The sequence below is a fragment of the Ambystoma mexicanum genome, chromosome 8, assembly GCF_040938575.1.
Source record: "Ambystoma mexicanum isolate Mex_15411 chromosome 8, UKY_AmexF1_1, whole genome shotgun sequence".
NCBI classification, from domain to species: domain Eukaryota; kingdom Metazoa; phylum Chordata; class Amphibia; order Caudata; family Ambystomatidae; genus Ambystoma; species Ambystoma mexicanum.
Genome location: NC_090929.1, coordinates 1,373,928,098 through 1,373,954,646, shown reverse-complemented (window position 1 = coordinate 1,373,954,646; position 26,549 = coordinate 1,373,928,098). Strand labels below are relative to the sequence as shown.

General features: G+C 44.1%; 1 protein-coding gene across 2 annotated transcripts in view; it reads right to left on the bottom strand.

The window, feature by feature from the left end:
- The window catches only part of LOC138473015 (uncharacterized), a 691,661-nt gene extending 665,585 nt beyond the window's left edge, over positions 1 to 26,076 (bottom strand). For both annotated transcript variants that reach the window (XM_069611489.1, XM_069611490.1), the window contains exon 1: positions 25,683 to 26,076. In XM_069611489.1, the coding sequence (XP_069467590.1) occupies positions 25,683 to 26,067 (385 nt within the window). In that variant the 5' untranslated portion in view covers positions 26,068 to 26,076. The remainder of the gene's footprint in view (positions 1 to 25,682) is intronic.
- Between the last annotated feature and the right edge of the window lie 473 nt (positions 26,077 to 26,549).

The following is a 26,549-nucleotide window of genomic DNA, read 5'->3' as shown; positions in this document are numbered from 1 at the left end:
CCTGCAACCTGTCAAGTGGTTGCAAGTGTATAAGAGGAGAGGAAATCAGTAACAAAGAGACCAAGAGCAAGAGCAGCAAGGGATCCTGTTCAAGAGGAGACAGCCGTAGTGGAACCTGCAGAGGATCCAGGACGCCGGCAGACGATTCTGAACACCTGTGGAGCCCAGGGCAAGTTGGGCCATTAGAATTCCACACCTAGGTGTGGGAGCCTGTGTGGTCGGAAATCTGCAGCAGGAGCTGCAGGCGAAGGAAAAGAAACAGTCACTGCCAGAATCCGTGGAATGGAAGCAGAGCTGCTGACAGGAGCAGAGAGAAGCATTTCAAGAGCGAGCGGGGCTCACGGTCTCAAGCAAACCAGCAGGTGGAGCAGAAGTGGAGGGACGCAGTTGCCTGAAAGGAAAGCCAAAGACGGTGAGTGAAAGGGAATATCAATCAAAGCTGGGACGCTCCTAGGGGCTGCATGGAAGTGAGACAAATGCCGAATGAAGTAAATGAAATGTACAAAATGAAACAAACCCGAAGTTATGGGTCAAATGAAAGTTAAGTGGCAAAGTAAACATTTACTAATATTGAATACTGAACTGAATAAAAACTTTATGGGCAAAGCTACGATCTGATGAAAGCTAAATCTAAAAGTGTCCATTTGAAAGCAACATACAAAATAATAGAGGAAGTTTGGAAGTTTGTAAAAGAGCATGACAGAAACGTGGGGAAGAAACAAAACCACCACCAAGTGAACTTGATGCATGAATACAGTGCGGCAAGGCCAAAGACTGACAAAGGATATGTGACACAATGTGGCAAAGCCAAGAAGCTAATCAGGAGAAGCCAAGAGAGTGTGAGCTTTCACATGAAGCCAGGAGGCCGACAAGTAGAAGATAAGTAACTGTTAATCGGTACACAAGGGCAAATGCAGAAGAACATGTGTGGCGTGAAGAGCCTATGGTTCCTGGATGCGTGACCTGTAATGGGTGGACCGTGTGGTTTTGACTGCGCCTAGACCCGGGAACGCCCCATTGTGAAAACCAGAGACTGAAACCAAGTACAAATTGAAGTCTTGGGGAAGGAAACCCTGGGACTAGATGAACTGCAATGTTGTCTTGGGGACAGAAGCCTTAAGACCCTTTTCTTTGAAACTGTGTTGCCTTGAACTTGGGGAAGGTAACGCCGAAGATTTGTGGAACTGTGTTGCCTTGAACCTGGGGAAGGGAGCCCCAAGGATTTGTGGAACTGTTTTGAACTTGAGAAAGGTAAACTCAAGACTTTTGTGGAACTTTCTTGAACTTGGGGAAGGGGAGATGAAAAGGAAGCTAGGAGCTGGAAAAAGCTCAGAGCTTTGTTTTGATCCCCATTTATTGTATTGTTGACATCCCTACACATTGCTTGGTTTTAGTTGTGAGGGCAAGGATAGGTTTTGGACTCAGCGCAAGGGGACCCCTCCGGTAGTGCGCGGTACAAATGTCCTTTAACATTAACATTAACAGACAGACTTTTAAGATGACTGTTATGACACAGACTTTCCTTAGTTTTGTTCAGGTAGGGAAATCCCACCCAGTTACACATACAACTATCCTGACATTTAAGTTAATACAACTTTGTATTTTTAACTTTAAATCTGTTTTCTGTGTCTTTCTTCATGATGCCTTCACTGGCCCCCAAAGCTGACCATCTATTTGAGAGATGATTTATCAAGAGGAAGCGGTGACCTGCACATTAATCAGCTTTGGCACACAGACAGTTTTTGATTTTTAAGGCAATTCCTGTATCCACTCATGGATGGCCGCCAAGCAATCACATAGGCACAATAACACTTCAGCTTGGTTAAAATCAAATGTAATCTGAGTGGCGTCGGCATAGGAACAGCAACAGAGGCCACAGGAGCGGATGATACAGACAACATGTTGTATATAGATGTTGAACAGCAAAGGGCACAAGGCGGAGCCTTGTGGAACACCACATGAAAGCACACTGGAAGAAGAGGAAAATGGAGGAAGAGAAAGAGATTGGCCCCTGTCAGTCAAAAGGATTCTAACCATGACGGTACTAACCCAGAGAGACACGCCAGGTGAGACAGGGGACTTACATTTTGCCGGCGCCTGACTTCTCGGGCTGCCAGAGTTGTAATCTCCCGGTGGCATCGGGAAGTCAGGCACCGGTAACATGTACAAGTGCGGCGGCAACCCGCCGGTAGCACCAGCAGCATTACCACCGGACTTGTAATGAAGCCCATGGTCTGTGGATGGAAATGAAAAGGAAAGTAATGGAGCTCAAAGGAGATGCAGGAGAAGGACTGAGGCTGAACAGATTAACCGATACCTAGGTAACATGCGGTTGAAGGGATGCAGGTGCATGACAATGCTCACAAGGATGCAAGTGTAGTCAGTGGTAATTTGATTGCTAGAAGAGTAAAAAAGCTGCTCATGCTGGCAAGCATTTATTCATGGACGCTTTTCCTAGTACCATTCAGGTGTGGATCTAGTGTTGGTCAGAGCATGGGTGCACCACAGCCTTGAGATATGCTTTTTTGAAGCGTGGCAGCATCTTAACCAGATACGGTTATTGATCTTCCTCCTTGATAAATCCAGTGAGTAATCTGGGAGGGGCAAGTCAACTGGCATGAGTGCCAGTCCCAAGATTTGTCAGCGTTCAGTTGAATGTCAAAGGACACAAAAGCGAGAGAGGGAAGAGGAAGAAGGGGACATCTTAATCCCCCCATTGCTAAGCCGGCTTGGTGACTAGATGAAGGATGAGACCGCACACCCGCTTAACCACTTGAAGTAAGAGACGGGGGCATACAATCATAGTGGGAAATTAACCTGGGAAGATAAATAGGGATGGAAGAAGAGTCATGGTAAAAGAGGATAACAGCACATTGAAACAAAGCACAATGCATTAAAGTATACTTACTATGCTATGTTTGGTTACTGGCATGTACCATAGACCATAGTCTACCTTAGCACGGCACATGAAGCAATGTCAGAGTAGAATTAAGGTGTGGAGTAAGTCAATGTTCAATATTAGGAAGATACAGGTGAAAACCATCTGCATGGGCCAGCCATCCTATTAACTCAAAAGGCTGGAAAAATTCAAGATCACCTCTAGTAGACTCACATTTGGCTTAAAGAAAGGCTACTCAGTGGCCAGCTAACTCAAACACATACACTGGCTCCTGGTGCAGACCATGATCTCCTTCCAGATCCTTTGCCTTGAATGCAAATGCCTAGACAGGGCTGCACCAGATTACCTACAATTAAAGATCTCAAAAGTGCAGGCCCACCAGATCCCTATGCGGATGCAGATCAGCTTCCTGGGAATCCCAAAAACCGCAGGCCTGCCCACAAGGGCAGACAATGTACTGCAAATGCTCCCTGCCGCTGAAATAACTTCCCAGGGAATAAAGACTCGCCCTCCACCCGCCCAATCTCAATGCCCATGTGTTATAGCGAGGTATTCAGGACGAATCATTGCAAAGCATCAAGAAATCATTATATAAAGGCAGTGGCGATTTACAAATAACGGATGAAATCAGATGTTATAGGTGCCTCAATAGTCACACTAAATTCAAGAAAGCACTCTAAGGCTTTCAAGGCTTTTACAGGGGCATTCTGAATTGAAAATGAATGTAGTCTTACTAGTTACTGTTAGGTGTTAAATTGCATAGCATAATAAAATCCCTTTTCCTAAACCGTGCAGATAGAAATATGCTCTATCATTAAAGATACAGTGGCAAATAGTATTCCTCCCCAACGTGTTTTCCGAATTTAAGACAGGAGGGCTTTTTCTACTTTTGGGGGGCAGCGAACATATTTTGAGGACAAACCCACCAATGTGAACACAGTTGAGCTTAAACGGGAAGGTCCTGTCAGCACACGAGTTCATCTGAGATCTCTGCCTCCCTGTTCTTCCCATGCTTCGTGCTCTACTTATGAGTATGCTTCATCAGCCAAGCCACACATGATGCAGCCACTCTGCTACTACTGGAACAAAAATTATATTTTCCTCTGCTCCTTAGTGAGAAATGTTATTATTAATAATAACTATTGACTAATGCAAGGAGTTAGGTTTTTTGGAGAAGCAGATAGTGTGAACTAAATCACATCTGGGGAGTGTTAATTGTGTCAGATAAGGCACAGTCAGATACAATTATTTGCTTGAGATCAGACACTGATCTAGTAAGATGGTGAAGCCAGGATTTGAGACCAGTTTGCAACTCAGACACTTAGGGACCGATTCTCAAGTGGGTATTAAGTACCGATAAAGTCGTTAAAAGCATTAACAACCTTTTCGTTACTTAAGACCTATTCTGAAGGTTGCGCATTCTTCTGAAGTCGTTATGAATGCCCAACATTCAGAATATATGTGGCAGTTGTTAGGATGGGTGGGAAACCAACCTAGCAACCACCACATTTGTTACCGGCCACTTGAAGACGGGTATTCTTGTAGCACTCCTCCACTTTTAAATGTGTGCTAAAAGGGCGCACATTTATGGTACCATTTCGGTGCCGGTATTGTGGAGGAGTTCCACCGGAAGCCGGTCGCAGTGCAGGTGGGTGGGCAAACCAATAAAGTAAGCAGTTTCAATATTGTATCCTTTGTCAGGGCAGGATACAACGTTGAAGCTGCTGCTTATTCAAACCATTAAACTACTCGGCAGCACTTTTGTTAAATAACGAATATGTCGTTATTTAACTAAAGTGTCCATCTACACCCCTGTTCTCACCAGCAGTTTTGTAAAATAACGAATATGTCATTATTTTACAAAATTGCTGCAGAGTTTTCAGGATGGTGCCGTTGTGCCGATCAACAGGCGCAATGCACATGGTGCACTGTCGTGCACAAGCGTCCTGATTTGGCGCAGTGAATCGTGCTCTTTAGCTCGTTCACTGTGCCAACTTAAGAATCAGGCCCTGAATCTATTATGGTAAATCAGACATAGGACATGGACAAGAAGATATGGTTCATCATGTTTTATTGAAGAAAAGAAAGCCTCAACTATTCCTTTAGGTATGTTGATGGTTTTCCATAACTTCAACGAAAACAACAAACTGGTGCTCATCAGCGTGTCTCACAAAACTTCCCACTTTCGTCCAAACCTATTCTATCCTATGCTCTATGCCTAGCTCTATTATCCTAAACAAGATAATCTGAGCCCAAGTAGGTTTGCTCCCACTCTACTTCGCTTCTAATGGCTGGTTTCTGGCCCCCACACCTAACTGTCTCTATGGTTCTCTCTTAGACTCTGCCTGCTGTTACAGTTCAAAGTTGAGTCCTTTAAGTCGTCTCTCCTTTTAGAGAATGTTGCTATGGACCGCCATGCATGCGTTGAAATCACTTCAAAAAGTTCATCTCCACATTGGAGTAGCTAGTTCTCCAAACCTGTTCCTTGGTTGCAACTACAATATTTATGATTCCTGATTGTTCTGATTTTATATACAGTCTCTTGTTCAACCCTACTGGGTGGTGTTTTACTCCCTCTAGCTGTTCACATCTTTGAGTCCGGTGTGGACTGTTTGCCCTTCAGGTTGGCTGGATTCGGTATGGCATCATCTCCTCATGAGGTATTCTGCAGCTCAGCCCCTCATGGGCTATCTGACCCCTCGGGTTGTCTGGTTTTCATATGGTTTTCACCCACTTTTGGGGTATTTTCTCAGCTCCTCCTGAGTGGTCTGTCTTCTCAAGCCATCTGATTCTCTGGTTACATTCGCCCCCTTGTGTGTTATCCTCAGGATCACCCCCTCATGGGCTTTCTGTGAGCCTCACCACCCCCACCCGCATCTTCTGACCTGCTGCACACCTGTTCTCCTGTGGAGTTGTTCAGGGGGAAGGCATCTTCTCATTTGACTGAGGAACCATGACTCTGACGTTATCGCGACCGGGTCTCCTTTTTCCGGTTCCTCCTGATTGCGATCGAAAGGACTTCAGATTGGAATGGCTGGATGCCATTGTGCTGCTCTGGCTGCAACTCACTTGTCCCTCGGTGTGGTGGCTCAGTGTTGTTCGGGCTCTGAGATTCCTCTGCCCGCCACATTGTTTGTGTGATACTGACTCCTGGCTCCTCCTGGGAGGGAGACGCCCACTCCTGTGCGTACTAGCACAGGTTTCTTTGTAGGGCCTCAGGCTTGCTCTCTCCCTTACTGCATGGGTCTCAAGTCTTAAGTTACTTCCTGGAATGAGAGAGGAGACACCATTGGTGCAGATCTTCAGAGATTGGCGTTAACAGAACTGGGTGAGAAACCAAGCCCCTCAGCTTTAAATGGCCCTACACATTATGATACTGCTCACTTTCCATATATCCAACCAATACTTGGGACTGAGTTAAAAGGAGGTGTGGTAAAAACTTTATTTGGGCATTCCTTGTCCCCTAATGGAGGGGGGTCACCCCCATTGCGATCCTACTTGTTCTTTCCCTGAGGGGTGTTTAGCAAGTAGGCTCATGTCGCCCTTAGATAGAAGGGACACATTTACTGGATTCATCACACTATCTTGCAGATATAGTTGGTGGAAATGTTTGTAAGGAGTTCAGCAATACTCTGTGTGATAGAGATGGCTTGAAAAGTACACACATAATAAACCATGTTTAACAAATATATACATCTTTGTAGAAAGATGTTCAAAACAATGGTTTACACAAATGAACAATCACTTCTAAATAGCTTCCAATTTAAATGCTCCTCCATAACAAAGAGAATAGGATAAGATATTTGTAATGCCCAATTGGAACATGTAGTGCCCGTTCTACTGGCACAGAGAGGAGTGGTCTCTAAAGAGGCAAAGGGGTGTGGGGGAAGTGACAGCAAAACCCTCACTGGGAATATGTTGTGGGGTGCATTTAAAGGCACCAAACAGAAGTCCTTTTCACATGAATGGCAGGCATTTTAAACACAAACAAAAACGGCCTGGCTTTTGTTTTTGTTTTTCAAGTAAAATTAAAGAACCATGTGGGAAGGGGCCTACCAGTCATTACTAATGGACAAGCAGCATTTTAATTAACAAAAATAGGAGGAATCAAAGATCCACGTCACATGGAAAACAGGATTTTTAAACATTGAAAACAAAAATAGCTTGCATAGGTGTGTGCAAAGAAAACGGCTTTCAAAAATACAAATAAAAGAAATATCTATCACTGCTCAAAGAAACATGTCATGGAAACAAAACATGATGGGTGGGTTCACAAAAGCAATGTATATTATGTTTCACCTACATTTGAAAAGCCACTCTGTCTTCATGGAACATGTTAGCCCAAGGCAGGCCCGATTTCTGACTGTGGTCAATACTTCACAAAGGAAATCTCCCACTTCCAGCTTTGATGTTACATCTCCAATCTAATGACCGCCAGCAATAACAATGTGCTGATAGAAGCGTCAAAATTAAATGGTCCCTAGACTCGCTGGCCTAAAAGTAGGGACTAGAAGGAAGTCATCCTTGGCTGGAACATGACTTAAAGGTGTGAAGACTGGTGGCTGCAACTTCAAACAAAAGCTTCCAGCGCAAAGGAGACTGATAAAATAAAAAATAAAAACTCTGGGCACAGTCTGGCCCAGCGAAAACAAATGGGCTGAAAGCAAATCTGAAATTTGTCCCACATGAACATTCACAATTAATTTAAAAGGACTTATCATTTAGGCCTTTTTTCAGCAACCATAAAGTCGATTGATTTCATTTTTGTACCAGTTTATGTAATTTCCAGGTGATTTGGGGGATATAAAATACATCTACCTGTGACTCTGGGAACTGTAATGTCCAGTTAGAATAGGTTTCTGGCTGATCTGAACATGTTCCAAATGTGAGAATTGGTGAGTGGGAGGAAAATTAATTTAGGGATATGCTTAATAACTTACATATTCATAACTGTTGTACTTTATAGGAAAATGGCAGAAATGTGCCACATGGCCATACAACATCATACAAAGTTGTTGGTCGGCTTATCTAATTCTCCATGATCAGCTAAAACAAAAAATATGTTTAGTATGGCAGTTGCTTGTAAAATTATGAAGTTGTGATCCATAACTAGTTTTTGCCAAAAAGATGAAAGGAGAACAAAGGGGCGATGACTAATGGGAATAGACATGTATTGTTCCAAACCCCTGAACCAATCCTGACTTGGAGGCGGGGTTGGGAGGAGAGAGTGCATAACTGTCCATTCCTAGTGGCAAGGAATATTGCAGAGTAATTCCCCAAGATTGTAAAATTGGTGATGTCATTTCTGCTATATGAGGGGGACTGCACTAGGACAGAGGACACAACAACCGGGGAGAGAGAAAACGGAGGAAACCACGAGGACACCGAGAAGAGACAGACCACCAGAGGAGACTGCTGAGAGTGCATCTGGGTGGAGCTGTCTATTTCTAGGAAGGCCTCAAAGCAGACCGGGTCCTGTGGTGGAGAGCGGGAGGCCATCTTTGAGAGTTGAGTGATCATAGCACTGCCCTATCGTTCCAGAGGATCCTGAGATGCCACTGGCTTTCCTGAACCTTAAACAGAGGCTTGTTATGTAGGTAGAACTAAGCACTGGAAAACTAAAAGGCGGGGGAGTCTGCTTGCTTTGAATCCTTTCCTTTTACAGTGGGTGGAGGGGACTGTGTAGATCCTTAGCCTATGTAACCAGAAATATAAATTAAATTAATTTCCTATTTGGCAGAACACTACAGAGTTTTTTTTGTTAAAATTCAAAATTAACAAAGCTCACTTCCCAGTGTGTGCTGAAAATTATAGCCTATAAATTGATTGGGTAATTTGTGTTGTGAAGCTGACCCTGACCTCTATACGGAAGAGGGGTGTATTTGATCTTAAATCAGTCCAACCTTTTTATCCAGCTTCCCCAACACAGGCCTTTCAGTAAGGGGGGGTGGGGTCTGAAATCCACAATTCCCCAAAACATTCCAATTTTTCGGTTTGACTTCCCAACATAGAGCAAAGCAAGGGGGAGGAGGGGACTGAAAAACAAAGCAATAGATCACCCTCTGTTATTTTAAACCGAAAGTGTGGGCGAAATTATAATTGCCATATGAATTTATTTTTACCAATCTTGAAATCCTAGTGCTAGCCTTTTAAGCCTGCGGGAACCTCAAAAATCGCACAACATTACCCAAGTGCCTTCTTTATTGATCAGTGTAATTGTTTTGTGAAATAAAATTGGCAGAAAGTGTAAAATTGTTCTTGTGTTCTTTTTAACTCACTTTTGTGCTCTATTTATGCTGAGAAAAGTTGATTGTGTTGCACCACGGATAAAGCGGTGTGTTTGATATTTTCGTGCTAATTTCTATTACTGTTAATTTAATAAATACCAATATATTTCCAAGGTTCTTGGCTCATTGTTAGCTCAGGGGCGAGGGATCCAATGGGCATGATATGTGTACGAGATAGGGCTAATAAAAAGAATCTGTTTAACCATTTGTTGAATAACCACTTGAGTTGGGAGGGTAGGGACTCCCTGTGTTGAGGGTGGCTTCTCAATAAACCGTTACAAAGTAGGGACTCGTGGCAGGGATTTAGCTTACTATTCCTGACCCATGACAAGTACATTATGACAGTCTATTCGTTTTGGTGCAGTTGCATTAAAGTGAAGGGAAATTCATCTTTGATTTGTTAAAGTGCCACTTGGACTTGACTCCTGAGTTCCAGGGAGGAGTACAGGTACAAAATTAAGAGAGTGTGTGAGAATGTATTTGAGTGAGGAAATCAAGCAGGAACAGGGTAAGTTTTCCCCTGCATAAAGAAAGTTGTATTAAAGTGCAAAAAGCCAATTGTGAAAATGACTAATGTACAAATTAAGGAAGCCAGGGAGCATCTCCTTTCTAAATCATTTCTCAAAAGAGAATGGGTGGAGGACGATGCAGGAAACTGGCAAACTAGAATTATGCGGGCGGTTACCTCAGCAAGCTATGATATGTGGATTGAAGTTGGGATATTGCACAAAGCACTTGAGGCATTTTATAGGATTGCAACTGCTCGGGATGAACATATAGAAATGGCTCAGCTAAGTGCTTAGTAGAAGAGCGTTGGTAAAATAGTGAAGCTAGTAAAATGAATCAGGCTGTAGAACCTGTTCAGAGCGTAAAACACAGTTTTTTGCACTGACAAATGCACAAAAACAGCATGTAGAAAATCTGAGCACACTGCAACACAAGCTAAATGAGCAGGCTGCTCATAATAGTCTTTCTGGAGGACATTATCGCATTCCAATCAGAAATAAAACTATTGAAAACTGAAAATAGTCAATTAATTATCAAAGTGGTTGACTGCCAAAATTACTTTTATCAGATATATCAGCAGGTAAGTACCTATTACAGAGGATAAATCAGTTGGAAATTGAGGTAGAAAAGGAAGAGTCTGGTTCTCAGGAACTGACCAGAATTAGAGAAAAAAGGAATGCGATTGTAGAGAGAGTGAGGAAAATAGAAGCTGAACTATTAGAGGCAGCAACATGTAGGGATAAACAAGCAAAAGAGATTAGTCTCCTGAGGGAAACGCGCCTTGAATATTCATGCAGCCAACAAGGCTCACAGAGGAAGAAGTAATCACTTCAGCTGGAGGTGCAGCAAACAAAGGAATCGTTGGTAGCTCTGAGCAGGATGCATGAGATTAATCAGGCCTCACTGTCAGAATTAAAAAGCCAGCTCTCTGACTACCAACAGCAAATAAAGAGACACAGGTGCGAGAGCCTCACCAAGGAAATCAAAAATTATAAACAGGACCTGAGGCACCCTGACCAATCAGGATATGGGACAAGTCCCACTGATCAAGTTGAGGCACCCTTCCTAATATGGGCCTCATGCCAGTCATTTACAACATCTTGTGCACGAATGGGAACCAACCTCAGGCATGTCACCTATCAAGAGCAGAGTGACATGAGGCAGTTAGACTTACCCAGGCCTAGCCCAACTGATCCAGAAGATCAGTCCCTGTTTGATATTGGAGTATTCATCTCTTCCACACAGAAAGGAAAGTGGCCAGACCAGTGTGTTCTGGGAAGTATGGAATAATACGGTAAGAACTTCAGAACATGAAAACTCTGATGGAGAGAAAATCAGGGCGTTATATTGGCTGAAGATGCGACTACAAAAAGACCACCTTACCTGCTTCACTGAAGGAGAAAAGCCAGACCCTCAGCCTAGGAAGGGCATTCTAAAAACCTCTGTATATTTAGGGGAGGAGGGAGAATTCCCCAGACTCCCTGTTAAGAGGGATGAGGAAACTAGGTTCTATCCTGGACATGAAAGGAACTCCAGGGAGAGAGACCCTAACAGTTCACTCTGGTCCAGGCGAGACAAGTCCAGACCCTGTGGTTCTGGGAGATAGACCCAGTCTCAGATATAGGGTGCACCTAGAAGCAAGGGAAGGGAGTACCGGTACAAGTTCTGAGTCAGTAGGTGAATAGACTCAGGTGTATAGGAAGAAAAAGACAGGGAAGCAGAGAAAGGGTTTTGTGAAAGACCCAATAAGACATATCAAAGCCAAAAAGAGCTTCCTGACCCCATATCACAAGAATGCCAAGTATTCGGTTTGTGAGCACCTGGGACTTTAAGAGCAGATGATAGCATCATTCCAGATCAGGAATAATGTGAATTGTATAGCATTTGCAAAATGGACGTTCTCACTCAAGTACTTGAGCTTCTTTGCAGGACTGGAGTACCAGGATCATCATAAATGGTCCACTTATAACACAGCCATATTGAAACATGTTCTCACACATAGGAACCTACAAGAGGCCCGTAAGGCTGCATATAACTTGCAGTGTGGGGAAGATCAGGCACCGAGGGGGTTTGTGCTGGAGCTAAAGCGCGCATTTGTTCAGACTTCCCTTCGGGTGGACACCCATAGTAGGGATTTCATAACTACATATTTCCATGCTCTACCCAAATACATAATTACTCAATTGGTGCGTTACTTTCATGTGCATAGGACCCTGGATTGGGCGTTTCAACAGGCCACCAGGATTTATGAGGTCCAATAGTCTTCTCAGAGTAAAAATACTGTCAAACCCCCCAAACCATCTAACACCCCTGTTGCTGTAAAGGTGGCAGAGGTATAAACTGCCCCTCCTTTGGATCTGGAGATGGTGGGGTCTAAAAGTAACCCTCCAGCCACCAAGCAAAATGGAAACCAGAAGGGACCCCCCCAGCCAACCCCAATCGAATGGTAGTCAGGCAGGGCCCCAGAACAATGATCCCTCGGACCCTGCCACATATATAAGTCCTAGGTACAAGGTACTAAACCAATCCTGGGGTATGTATACTCTCCCCCGGCCCAAGGGGGGGGACTAATCAGGCAAGTGCTGCCCCGGGACATTTCTCCCCAAACTTCCCTCAAGAGAGAAGTATCAATCCACCTCCCAATCTGACCTTTTTTCCCCAGATATCCCCCAAACCAGAACTTCCAAAACAATCCTCCTCTCTCTCCCCAGTACCAGGGCACTAGATCCCTGATCCCGGGAGAAGGGAGATTCAGGATGGAAAATTATGGAGGGATGTTCCAGTACCCCAGCTACTCCGGGAGAGGGGACAGTTACCTGTTTCGAGAGCAGCAAAGGTATGACTTCAGACCTCCCTACCAGCCAGACAAGGTCTTGCACCTGGAGCAACAGGTTACAGCACCTGACCAATGATCTGGAGTGCATGCTGAGGGTGCAGTCCAACTCTCAACCTAACCCTGCTTCTCAGAATTCCCCAACACCCAAGTCTTATGACCCAGTGGGGAAATAATGGGTGGAAACATCCGACAAACCACAGGTTCCGGAGGATGGGGAGCGGGGTCGGGGAGATGCCAAGCCCTGGACGAAGCTTCCTTTCTCACCCAAACAAAACCCCTAAAAACCTCACAGCCTGAAAGAGTCTCTTCTACCCCCAAAATGTTAGAACCCAAACCCAAAGATCAAAGAGTATGCAGGAGAGGCCAAAGAAGAACCCATTTTGTGGAAGAAATCTGCATTATCCCCTTTGAAAGAGAGGAATATCTGGAGGATTCAGGTCAACAGACCTTCTCTTTCAGAACCAGAAACTATTCAACCCCAAACATGTGAGCAAAACAGCAGTGAAACGGAGGTGGTGTCTTTTCTCCAAACAGGCTTTTGACCAACTTCACTCAGGACAGGGGGAGGGCCACCAAATTTCACTCAACCTATTCCCCGACAACTCCAAAATTTTGACGGGAATGATTTTTCCTTCAAAGGGACTGCGGATCTCGACATGTAAGCCTGAATGGTACTTGTCACATAATTGATCAACAGAGAATGTAGAGTTTCATTTTAAAAATAACATTAAAAAGGTCAGAGAAGTTACTGACATCTCTGCAGGAGAACAAACTGGTGATGAGAACCCTTCTACATTCTTGAAAATAAACCTTCCTTTCCAGTGTGGATTGCCACTTAAAACTGGGAGGAACACCCTAAAATTATACACCAGTCCAAAATCAGAAGAAACCTTGAGTCCCATGAAAAGAGACAAGGAAGACTCTGCTCAAAGTCTGAAGGACATTCAGAAAAAGGGTGAGCAGTTGTTTTTCCCCATTCAGTTAAATGAGGGGGATGAACCGGTGCTATACCTGAATAATGGAAGGAGCTTCATCAGCGAAGAGTTATTCAGGAAACTCCCAAAAGATCAGACCATTCCCACATTTAAATTGATTGACAAATAGGAAATACGCCTAGAATCCCCAAATTTTAAACATCGCCTGCCTAGCAGGTGTATGCTAAAGATTTCCTTTGCCAACAAAAATATAGACCATAATTGTTGGGTCATGAGAGATGTCCCTTCCGCCTTTTATCTGGGAAGTGCCATTCTCAACCGATTCGCAATCATTTTAGATCTAATTAATAATAAAGCATGGTCCCTACTAGGGAATAATGCCATGGGCTTTGACAACATTGAAAAAGCATTCTGGTCAGCTCAATTGCTTCCTTATGCATTTGAAGTTCAAGTGCAAGAAGAGGTTACCATCCCAGGACAGGTGCACCAATTTACTATTCCCCTCAAAATTAAGCGAGGACAGATCCTCACACATCAGGATGCATATATAAATCTAAATTCCCATCTCTAACAACAAGGTTTAGATTTAAATCTGACACCTCGAGTAGACCTACAACACATCACCATTCGAATATTGGTGGATAACAGCGACCCTCGAAGTATCACACCTTTATTGGAATGGTGATTGATGTCCAACATTATTCTATTGATTTAGGCAATGAAATCATGGGACCAATCCCAAACAACTGTTTTGACATCAGCAACGGGATTCCTCCAGAAAAGATTTTTACTAGGCATGTGGGGAATTTCCTGCTGTACTCTTCCTGCCCCTTCAGTGTGGAAGAGTTGATCTGTGACATTAGGTGGGAGGAGGTAGTGTTCAGAGTCAATACACTATCTCGAATCCCCTGTCCAGGTCAACACCATCAAAAAAGATCTCTCCACCCAACTGGAGGATACCGCTGAAATTGTCAAACCTGAGGTCATTCCAGGTTTCAGGCAGATAGTCGAGGAAAGGATCAATCTAGCTGATACCTGTGAGACCGAGGGGCAAAGACAAAAGCTATAACAGATCTTCCTGGAATTCCAAGATATCTTTTCAGTTGACTCATATGACTGTGGACGCACATCCATTATTCAACCACCATTCCCACAGACACCCGGATGGCTCCCGTATTTGGGAAACAATACTGGTTACCTCTCGCATCCATGGAGTCACTCAGAGAGATTATTAAAAATGTAGAATCCTATGGGATAATTAGTCCAATCCACAATACCTTCTACAACCCATCACTGGGGATCCTCAAACCAAACGGTCAATGGAGACTAGGTGCAGACCTGAGAGAGTTGAACGGGTCCTCATGTTAAGATGGACCCTTCCCTACATCGATCAGGGACTGGCCCAGATCCAAGGGTCAAAGGTGTAGACTGCCATTGACCTGACAAACGATTACTGGACAGTATCCGTGAGTAGGGAAGACAAGTACAAGCTTGCCTTTACCTCCGGGGGCAGCACACACATGGACCGGAAACCCCTTTGGATACATGAACTCATTGCTGGAGTTTAACATCTTCCTACATAAGGCCATACCTGATTTGGGCGAAAGGGAAAACATGGCCTATGTGGTTGATGTTTTGATCAAGAGCTCAACTGTGGGGCAACATATAGCAGAAAACCGCTATGTTTACCCAGTTTCAGAAGGCTGGAGCAAAACTGTCCTTTCAGAAAGCACAGTGGTGGAAGACCCGAGTGAACTTCTTAGGGCACGAGATCACACCTGAGGGTCTTAATCCCCAGACGAATAAGGTGGAAGCCTTATTAAAATTAAAAGTCCCTACCACTCTGTGAGAATTAAGGAGCCTTCTGGGACTTACTAATTATAGTCGGATGCTCATTGAAGACTACGCAGAGGTCACTCGACCCTTGATCCATTTATTAAAGGCCGTAGTCAAGTGGGAGTGGGGTCCAGAACAATCAGAGGCGGTTAAACAACTGAAAAGAAGCGTTTCCCAGGCTCCGTGTTTGCCTTAACTCATAAAGAACAAGGCGTTCGTCTTGGAGAAGGGTTTTCTCAGATACTTGCCTAACAGGAGTATTGTACCAAAAGCATGACAAGGTCAGCAAAGTCATCTCATACGCGATCAAGTCTTTGTCCTCTGTGGAGGAAAAATTCAATGACTGTGAGAAGGCACTCCTGACAAAGATGTGTACGCTGACTGAAAAATTACTGCCCATTCATACAGGGAGAGCACACTATTGTCGAGACTCCTCACCAACACTTGCAGTATCTACAAAGTGACAGAATCCGGGTGGGGAATGTTATCAATTCCAGAATTACTTCCTAGATTCTGTACATGCAAGGATTTCCTGTGGAGGTCAGATATGGCCAAAACAAGAAGAGTCCCCTAGCACAAGGGTTGGTGGACTTGCATGATTGTGCTCAAGAAAGCTGTCTTGAGGACTAAAGTCTAATGACTAACAACAACATGGAGGCGTAATTAACTTCCCCACACAAGGTCTATGAAGAGGAAGACACGTGTCAGGGGATACCCACAGTTTATGTGGATGGGTGCTCATACCATGTTGATAGCAATGGGAAGAAGAACTGGTGGCTGGCATTGGGAATGCCTGGGTGAATGATACCCCAGAACTATCTGCTGGTTATAATATAGGACCCCTAAATAGTCAGGTTGCAGAGTTGATGGCTATTTATCATGCCATTGTCACTGCAGTGCACCACCAACTCAATGAACTTGTCATAATCACTGACTCTGATTATGTCAGGAATGTGTTTGTGGAGCACCTGATTAACTGGAAGAATCAAGGCATGCTTTGTCCCAACAACGTACTCCTAAAGCATGCCAAACTGATCCAGTCAATGGGCGATCTGGTAACCTGTAAGGAGAGGACCATCTAATGGTAGAAGATAAGACGCCATTAAAAGATAGATGGGCCATATAAGATGGGGAATAACCTGACAGGCCAGCTGACTAAAACTGGATCTCTGCAGGGGGATTTCATAAAATCAGAATCCCTGCCGGTGAAATCCAAATGGCGGCTGTCACCAGGTAACAAACTCAGGCTAACAGCAACCTCTCAACAGCCCAGTGGAGTATATATACCCAGATGCACAGAAAGAGGACCCGATCATTGGGAAATGTTATTGAGACACTGAAGACCCCACAAGCTTTCCTCTAACAGAGTCGGATTATACCAGTAAAGTGGATCTCCAGGTGTTGATGAAGTTTTCCAAGATGTTTCGGATCCAAGATGGTTTGTTGATAAGGAGAGGCCTATCTGGCAGTGGTCAGTGGGTGGTACCTACCTCATTCTGAAGCCTGATGTTGAACCACGCCCATGACGTGGCCACTGCTAGGCATAAGGGGTCTCATACGACATTGGTAATCATACACGAGGTTGCCTACTGGACACATATGGGCTAGGACCTCGATACTTACCTAAAGGGGTAGCTTGTGTGTGCTCAAATCCAACCCAATTCATTCACACACAGAGTTCCCCTACAAAAAAGGGGAATGGCACTACATTGGTCAGATTTGCAAGTCATTTTAATTGGGCCAATGATTTGCTCCTCTAGAGGAAACAAGTACATGTTGCTTGTGACATGCTTGTTCACAAAGTGGGTAGAATATCTACCAGCCCCAAATTGTAAGGCAGAGACAGCTGCTGCACTAATGATCAAGCACATCTTCTCTATTTTTGGCCTCCCGCAAAGGAATGAATTGGACCGAGGAAACCATTTTACCAGTGAGGTGATCGTGAAGATGTGGGAGATTCTAGGGGTAAAAAAAAAAATACTCCACATTGCCTACCACCAGGTCTCCAGTAGAGGGGTGGAGATATACAACGAAACAATTGTGAGGATCTTAAAAAAGTTAGTGGCAGACTCTGAACCCAGTTGGGACATCAAATTGCTGCTTGTCCTGATGGCTATTAGGTCTACACCATCTTCTGCAACAAAGATGTCTCCATTTGAGCTCATGACTGGATGGGAAATGGTTTTACCACAGCACCTGCACCTCCAGCATGCTTTTGCTTATGCTCAGCACAATTTAAAAAAAGTTGGCTGAAGGAAGACCTACTATGAACTAAAGACCACCAAGAAAGAATATGAAATAGGTGACAAGGTTAACCTGTACAATTTTCAAAGGAATCAGGCCAAGTAGCGGAAATCCCTCCCATCTTGGCATGCTGCCTTTGAAATTGTAGATAAAATATCACCTGTTTGTTACAAGATCCGCATCCCAAAAGGAGAACCGACAGAAGAAAAATGGGTCCACATCAACCAATTGAAAAGCTGTCATCCCAGACACGCTTTGCGACTGATTGATGAGCCAAATGAAAGTCGAGCAGAGGAACCATCTGAAGAATGAAAAGGAGGAAAAAGATCAGATGGAAATATAATATATATATATATATATAACAGGGAGTAATTTACTTTGCGTTAGTGTATACATGAAGAAAATAATATGTGTTTGGTGAAATAGAAATGTCATGTTATAACTGTATGTTGTTGTTGTGGTTGGAAACTATGTTAATCTTCCCAGGGAAAAATGTGTGTAAAAAGTACTGAAACTTTTTCTGTCATAGAACTAACCTCCTTAACGTCCAGCCTTGAGGTGAGAGTGGAGTCCGCTGAGAGCCACAGGGATCTGGATAGGAAGGAAGAAAGGGGGTGCCGTGCCACGCCATCCAACCCAAAGATGGAAGGGGAGCCTGGAGTGTCCACTCCCAAAAGAAGGAAGAAAAGGGGGAGCCATGCCATTTCCGCCAACCCAGGGATGGAAGGGGGACTTGAGTGCACACCCTCTGATGAAGGAAATTAGGCCTAATGAAACCCTCATTCTGCCCTTCTCTTCCCCAACAAAGTGTCATGGATGAGCAGAGAGGGGGACATTTAAGGTGCATTTAAAAATCACAAACAGAAGTCCAGTTCACATGAATAGCAGGCAGTTTAAACACTGGAAGGAAAATGGCCAGGCTTTTGTTTTTGTTTTTCAAGTAAAGTTAAAGAGCAATGTGGATAGGGGCCTACCTGTCATTACCAATGGACAAGTAGCATTTTAATTTACAAAAGAAGGAGGAATCATAGATCCCCGTCACATGTAAAACAGGATCTTTAAACATTAAAATCAAAATCAGCTTGCATATGGGTGTGCACACAAAAACAGCTTTCAAAAATAAAATAAAATTCAAAAAAAAAAAAAATCATCACTGGTCACAGAAAAATGCCAGGAAAACAAAACATGATGTGGGGGTTCACAAAAGCTATGTACGTTATGTTTCACCTACAAACTCCAGTGACATTTCAAAAGCCACTTTGTCTTCATGGAAAATGTTAGTCCAAGTTAGGCCCTGTTTCTGGCTATGGTCAAAACTTCACAAAGGAAATCTCCCACTTACAGCTTTGAGGTCACATCTCCCATCTAATAACTGCCCGAAATATAAATATGCTGCTAGAGGCGTCCAAATTCAATGTTCCCCAGACTTGCTGGCTAGGAAAGTAGGGACTTTCCTTGGCTGGAGAATGACTAATGACTAATGACTAAAGGGTGTGAAAACTGGGGCTGCCACTTCAAAGAACAAGCTTCCAGCGCAAAAGGGACTGATAAAAAAAACCCTTGGCACAGGCTGACCAAGTGAAAACAAATGGCAGGAAAGCAGATCTGCCATTTGTCCCACATGAACATTTGCAATTAATTTAAAAGAACTATCATTTAGGCCTTTTCTCAGCCACCATAAAGTTGATTGATTTTGTATTTGTACCATTTGTATGTAATTTCCAAGCGATTCTGGGGATGCAAAATACATCTACCTGTAACTCTGGGAACTGTAATGAGCAGTTAGACTAGGTTTCTGGCTGATCTGAACATGTTCCAAATGTGAGAATTGGTGAGAGGGTGGAAAATGAATTTAGGCACATGTGCAATAACTTACATCTTCATAACTGTTGCACTTTTTAGGGGAAAAGCAGAAATGTGCCACATGGCCATGCTACATCATACGAAGTTGGCGGTCAGAAAAAGGAGAAAGACAGGAGGACAGAGAGAAGAGATAGATCACCAGAGGAGACGGCTGAGAGTGCATCTGGTGGAGTTGTCTATTTCTAGGAAGGTCTCAAAGCAGACTGGGTCCTGTGGTGGAGAGCGGGAGGCCATCTTTGAGAGTGGAGTGACCAGAACCCTACCCTATCATTCCAGATAGTCCTGAGATGCTGCTGGGTTTCCTGAACCTTAAACAGGGGCTTGCTATGTAAGTAGAACTAAGCCCTGGAAAATCCAAAAGGTGGAGGAGTCTGTTTGCCTTGAATCCTTTCCCTTTATAGTGGGTCGGGAGGGGGACAAAACTGTGTAATCTTTAGCCTATGTAAACACATATATTAATTTAATTAATTCCCTATTTGGCAGAACACTACGTGGTGAATTTTGTTAAAATTCGAAATTAACAAAGCTCACTTCCCATTGTGTTTTGAAAATTATAGCCTATACATTAACTGAGTAATCCTTGTTGTCCAGCTGACCCCGACTTCTAGAAGGAAGAGGGGTGTCTTTGTTCTTAAAATCGGTCCAACCTTTTTATTTAGCTTCCCCAACACAGGCCTTTCAGTAAGGGGGTTCTGAAATACAAAATTCCCCAAAGCATTCCAATGTTTCTGTTTGACTTCCCAACATAGGCCAAAGCAAGGGGGTGGGCGGTCTGAAAAACAAAGATAAATCAGCCTCTGCTATTTTAAACCAAAAGTGTGGGTGAAATTATTGCCATATGTATTTTTAACCAATCTTGAAATCCTAGTGCTAGCCTTTTAAGCCTGCAGGAAACTCATAAATCACAGATTACCCAAGTGCCTTCTTTATTGAACAGTGTAATTATTATGTGAAGTGAAATTGGCAGAAAGTATAAAATTGTTCTTGTGTTCTTTTTAATTTTCTTTTGTGCTCTATGCTGAGAAAAGTTGATTGTACTGCGCCACGGATAAAGTGGTGTTTTCAATATTTTCATGCTAATTTCTATTACTGTTAATTTAAATAAATACCAATATATTTCCCTTACACCGGCCTGCTTCTTGGCTCATTGTTAGCTCAGGGGTGAGGGATCCAATGGGCAGGATATGTGTCTGAGATAGGGCTAAAAAAGAATCTGTTAAACCGTTTGTTGAATAACCACTTGAGTGGGGATGGAAGGGACTCCCTGTGTTGAGGGTGGCTTCTCAATAAATGTTTACAATGTACAAACAAGCATTGTCAAAGCCAGTAGTTTTGGCATTAATGGCTGTTCTTTGAATTTTTCAGTTATAAGCAACAGGATGCACGGAGAAGAGCGCAATGTTTTAAGGGGGGGATGTGAGAAGGGATGCAGGCATGGGAAGGTAAGAGAAAAGGGAATGGTGAGATAAAATGTAAGGACTTCAAGCAAAGGTGAGTTAGATAAGATGGAACAAAGGTGCAAGAGGAGATATCTTCAAGGGTGCCAGTTAGGGTGCAAGGGGGAAGGGTGCAAAGAGAGTGACAGGGCAAGGAGAGAGATATGGGCAGCTGTGACGATCCTTCGGATGGCATCACTTCTATCCAGAGGAGAAGCCTTCTTCGTGGTGCTAGGGAGGTGAGTCTGCTAAGCAATAGTCCCCCTATGGGTGGTAACATGTGGGAGGAGACTCCTCTCCTGAGGATAAGGATGTGGTTGGAAGGCACAACCCCAAACGGAAATTGGATCGGGCCACCTGTAAAAAATGTAACATTGAAAGAAAGGGTATGCCCTAGTACTACTGATCCCACAGAAAGTAATAACACCATCACTTATAATGTGGTGGATGTACAGCCAAACAGGTGGAAATAAATTGCGCTGCATCTCCTTGCCACAAAAATCCATGAATCACGTGACTAACCACAAACCATCGCAATTTAAGGTTGCAGTGGGAGTTTACTCCGACGCCTTACTTTTCTATAGAGCGGAACTGTGATAGAATTATACAGGCCACTGATTTAGGAGGTGCACAGTAAGCAATAATTAAACTCCAATAGATTCAGTCATCCGATGCTTCTATCCACACATAGAAATCTTATGCAAGGAAGGGTATCCAAGTGCGCAGGGTCCCTTACTCCAGAAGTAAGATGTACAGATAGAGATAGTATTATGCAGACATCTCATGTAGTTGCATGCCAGGTTTAGGATATTAGTCCAGTTCAGATTCAGACTAGCGATCTTAATTCACGTTGCATTCTGGTAATTGGTATTATAAACACCAGCCAGCAATGTGCAAAGACGGATAGGCTAAACATCCTGCACCCGATACTAGTATATAAAAAGGTGTTGTACATCAGGTTTGACTATTTAGCGTCCAATAAGTGCACCTATGAAACTTATTGCCAAACACTATTCAGCCATTTTGTAATCCTGTTCCAATAACCAGGAACAGTACCCGTTATGTGAAGCAAAACATGCAAAATTCAGGATTTTAACAAAATATATAAGATCCTGTCATTAATTTGTGGAAAACACACAGGGTTATTTTTTATAGGGATACAATAACTCCCTTGATTGCCCAACAGTGTTTCCAGAAATGTTGTGAAAAGTCACATACCGAAGTTTGTAAATCATGCCTAATTAATTCCTTATCAGTACCCTTTCGAGTACTTTTAAAACACATGCATGCCCTGCATCCCAAGAAGAGACCAGATGCGCCAGGCACCTCGCCAAGCCTCTCTGGATCAGCGGTTACGGGGACGCGCACAAACCGTACACCGTCGCCCCACCCACCCGTCTCAAGCAAGAAGCGAAAGAGATGGTTTTTGGACAGCCATATGGGAAGAATGGTGAGAGTGAGCAAGAGGTCGAAGAATAGCAGCTCCAGAGCTCCCTGGTGATGAGCTTGCACTCTGCCGTGGATGCCAGGCGAGGTCTGTGACTGCCCCATGCTCACTGGTCGATTAGCCTTTGCTAGGAGTGGGGCGGAGGGGGCTATAGCACTGGGTCTTTTGGTTGTAGCCCCGGATAGAAGCTCAGGAGCTACAACCAAAAGACTAGCTAGCCCCGAGTCTCGACAGGCCCGACATTAGTGTAGCCCCAGATCTTTTCCAGACCTAGCATCACTCCTGGGTCAGAGACTGCTGTAGAACTAAAGGACACCGCGGAGCTGCCCCTTAGCTAAGTCCAATGCAAGCTCTACAGACGGCTGTAGCTTCCTTACTAGTGTCAGTGCGCAGGGCAGCTCTGCTTACTGGGAAGGCCATACCACTGAGATCATGCAGGAGGCAGGGCGGATTTATGACAAAGTCTGTCCCCTTAAGTATCAGCTCCCCTTTACACGCTAAGCATGAGTAAGTGTGCTTGCACTCGTGAGAGCGCTGCGATGGAAGCGCTACGTGCAGTTCACGAGTTTATATCAGACGAGGTCTATGGCAGTCCACAAACATAGGACTCTTTTCTCCCTTGGAAACAAGGTATACTGCATCCAGGCTGCAGGATTTTAGTTTTGTCACTTGTATACATTTTTTTAATTAACAAGTTTTTATAAACATTAACATGCACAGGCCGCCAATTTGGAACTATAAATGGAGGCCAAATTCGGCATAAAATACAAATGCAGGGAAAGAATACAAAGGTGGTGTGGTTTGGATGGAAATGGGTGGGAAATCATATAGATTTTAATGAGAAATGGGCGTTAAATGGGTGGGCACATAACCAAACAAAAGAAAAAGCCTATGTATCCATCCTCATATGTCATCTCCATTGAAAAGCATTACAGACCCTCATTCACAGCTCCAATTTGAAGCTCTTATTTTAATGACAGTAGTTTGGGCTTAAAGGTAGCGCTTTCAGCACCACCTAATTGCCAAAACTTAAAAATGGAAATGTGCTTAGAAACAAGGCAGCCCCTCTACAATACACTCCATGGGTTAGCATGCACGTGGCAGCTGGTGCCTGCAGAACCACCAGGGGCATTTAGCCGTGGGCGGCAGCACAAACTGCCCATGCCTAGGGTCCAATCACTGTGATCCGTTTCAGTAAATGAAAATTCTGCCAAAAACAGGCACTGTATTTATTACCTTTGGCCCTTCCTTCTGCCTCTAATGAATGTTTTGCTATGTCAGAGATCTGTACACAACCTTGGGAGGATAGCTCAGGAGCAACACGCACACCTTGGAAGCAAGACGACACGGAGCAACACAGGTCCGATCCCCGGGTCCATGCTTAGAAACCTCTGGGTATTAAGAACGTTATAAATAACCTATCGTCTCATATTGTATCATACCTTCAGTTGCAAGGTCACATCCTGCATTTCTCCACGATACTATGCTTAAAAAACAATTTCCACCGAGTTGCTGACGAATATCAGCTACTGTTGGAGCTCTTAGAAGAGGGGTGTTTTGCAGGGGTCATTTAGGGGTAGCCAGGGGTTGCACCTGCTACCCCTGAGGTCTCCCTTGCTACCACTAAAAAATGTAGGCTCCTGGGCAGTGGCCAGCCTCATGTGGCTCTTTGTTTCTGGAGTGGCTTGTTTTCTGATGGCTATAGCCGGTAAGATAGCTCAGTGGGTTAAGCACTCACTGCTGAAATGTGTGTGTAATCTGCAGGTTGCAGGTTCGACTCTTGGCAAGGTCAACTCAGTCTTTCATCCTGCAAAGGTTGATAAATGAGTACCAACACAGGTTGGGTGATATTCTTTGTGTAGTTGTTGTAAATGTAGCGCTTAAGTGTAAGTGCTATATAATTAATACCTCATTATCCTTTGGCCTTGAACGTCTGCTTGCATGCACAGTAATTTGGTAATATGGGCCTATACGCGCAGATATTAACAATACATACGGTGAGCCAGTCTTGTATGAAATGTATATCACTCATTGATATCGTAACCATATTTTTCGTAGTGTACTTAAAAACAATGCTATGTGATGCCACTTCCTGTTTCGTCAATGGTTGAAAGGTGGTGTTCCATCGCTTCCCGTGATGTCACTTTGGGGTGAGGTCAAATGATGTCGTCAGAGGTCAAGAGTCATGTGATGTCACTTCCACTACCTCTGGCATTTTGGTGAAATGAGTCCCTGGTATTTCGCCCTGTGGAGCTTCAGAAAAACAGGATTTGTTCTGTTGCAGTGTTAGTTATATGACTTTGATATTCTCCAATAATATTGCTGCCACTTGATTAATGAGCACTCAGGGCGTTCCTTTCACCAAGCATTGGTGTCAAAGACTTTTGCCCGATGTGTTTAATTGCACGATTGGTATTGGTGAGAGTGAACAACTTTTGAGAGGTTTATTGTGCCCTTGCGGTGGGGTTACTATACAATACAGACTAATCGAAAGTGGCAAATGCATGAGGTACCTTACACATTCTGACATGCTTCAAACCGTTCATTCCCCCTTTATCGTCCCTTACACACTTGTGAATGTCGCCTCCTAGTGGCAGGAGGCTTACAGTAAATAAGTGTGACTCGGACTCAGCTACTGCTCTTACCTCAACATCAAATGCCACCAGCCGTGTTCAGAGAAATAATAAACTTTAAACATTGTTTGCTGAAATCAGAATAAACGATTGCAAAACAAGGTGTAATTGTAACAGGTCTGCAACATTAACACCCTGAAAGGCGGCAGAAGTTGTTTATTGTGTAAATAACAACTTATATTGTGTTTGTTTAAAAGCGAGAGCAGCAACATTTGAAACACATGACAAATTAATGCGGTCCTTGGTCCTATACCAACCAATTCCATCTCTTAGAAATCCGCCGCTAAACTAATGTGTTAAATTGTAGATAATTAAGGAGACTACACATCCCAGAATGCCGCCCAGGTTGCACTTCGCATGCTCTATTCAAATGGTCTGGTGGAATACACTAGAGAGCTGCTCAAAGCGTTTTTCTTAACTTGTTTAACCGCCGCTGCGCTTCGGTTCAGCTCTAAGCGCTTTATACACACACACTTCTCGCGTGAGCCGGCGGTCAGAGCAGGGAAGGCTGATTTTAACCAGTGTGAAGCTGAACGAAGTCAAGCAATGGGAAACTTTAAGTAAAAGTTCGCGTTTTATCATTTTGCATAAACGTTCAGGAAATCAGCAGGGTCATTTGAAAGCACAGACTAAAATCAGCAAACCGCCGACACATGTAGTATACGGTCCCACATGCATCCGTTCAGCTGCACCCAAGCTGGGACACAGCTGCTCAAGTCCTCCAAAAGCAGAGAAACGGTGAACAGGACTTCGGCTTACCTTCAGCTCGGAATGCCAGTGCACAGCTCAGGCTCAGCAGCAGGAGGACCCTCTGCCATCTCTGAGGGCAGAGCTGCTCTGGCATCTTATCCCGAGAGACGGGGCTCGCACTTTCATCAGCTGACGGGACGGGGAAGCACCATAGTTGTACTGCACAGTCACAGAGAGCTCGACACTCAGGATGTGAGAGGTTTCCTGCATGGAGTTCACTCCAGACCCCTCCTGAATGGGCCGCCGATGATCTAGTCTCCCTTTCACAAACTTTTTTTTTCTTGGCGCGCGCGACGCGTTGACCGCTGCAATAAATGAGAAGATTGTCCGTGTTGGCTAGAGGGGAGGGCTGGGGTCGTTCGTGAAAGAAAGCAGGCCTGTGCAATCCGTTCATGCCAACATTTACAGTTCTCGTTACAATGGAACAAATTATTGTCCTGCCCCCTGACGGGACACCGTGGGGTCCTAAAGCCGGCCGATACTGACCTGGTAATTTGACTTCACCATTGAAGCATTTTAGCAGCCCACGTCCGAAACCACTAAGGAACATTAAACAACTAGGGAAGGCCAACCATTCCGACCCAAATACAGCTATTTAAAACTAGTCCAGCATTCCCCAACTTGCTTTTCGTGACAATCGTTGTTCATTGTGTGCGTTAACAAATTGCCAACACGGTTAGGAACAGATCGATCCTGTAGCACCTCTTTTCCTACCCTGATGTTTAATTTATCAGGCAAATGCATTATGGGAGTTATAGCATAGTTAACACCAATTAAACGCATAGGATTCATGTACATGATTAGGGGCGATGTCGGGGCCTTTCGCCGTTTTCAGTTGAAAGGGGTCACGGGCCACCAGGGCGCTGTGCAGCAAAT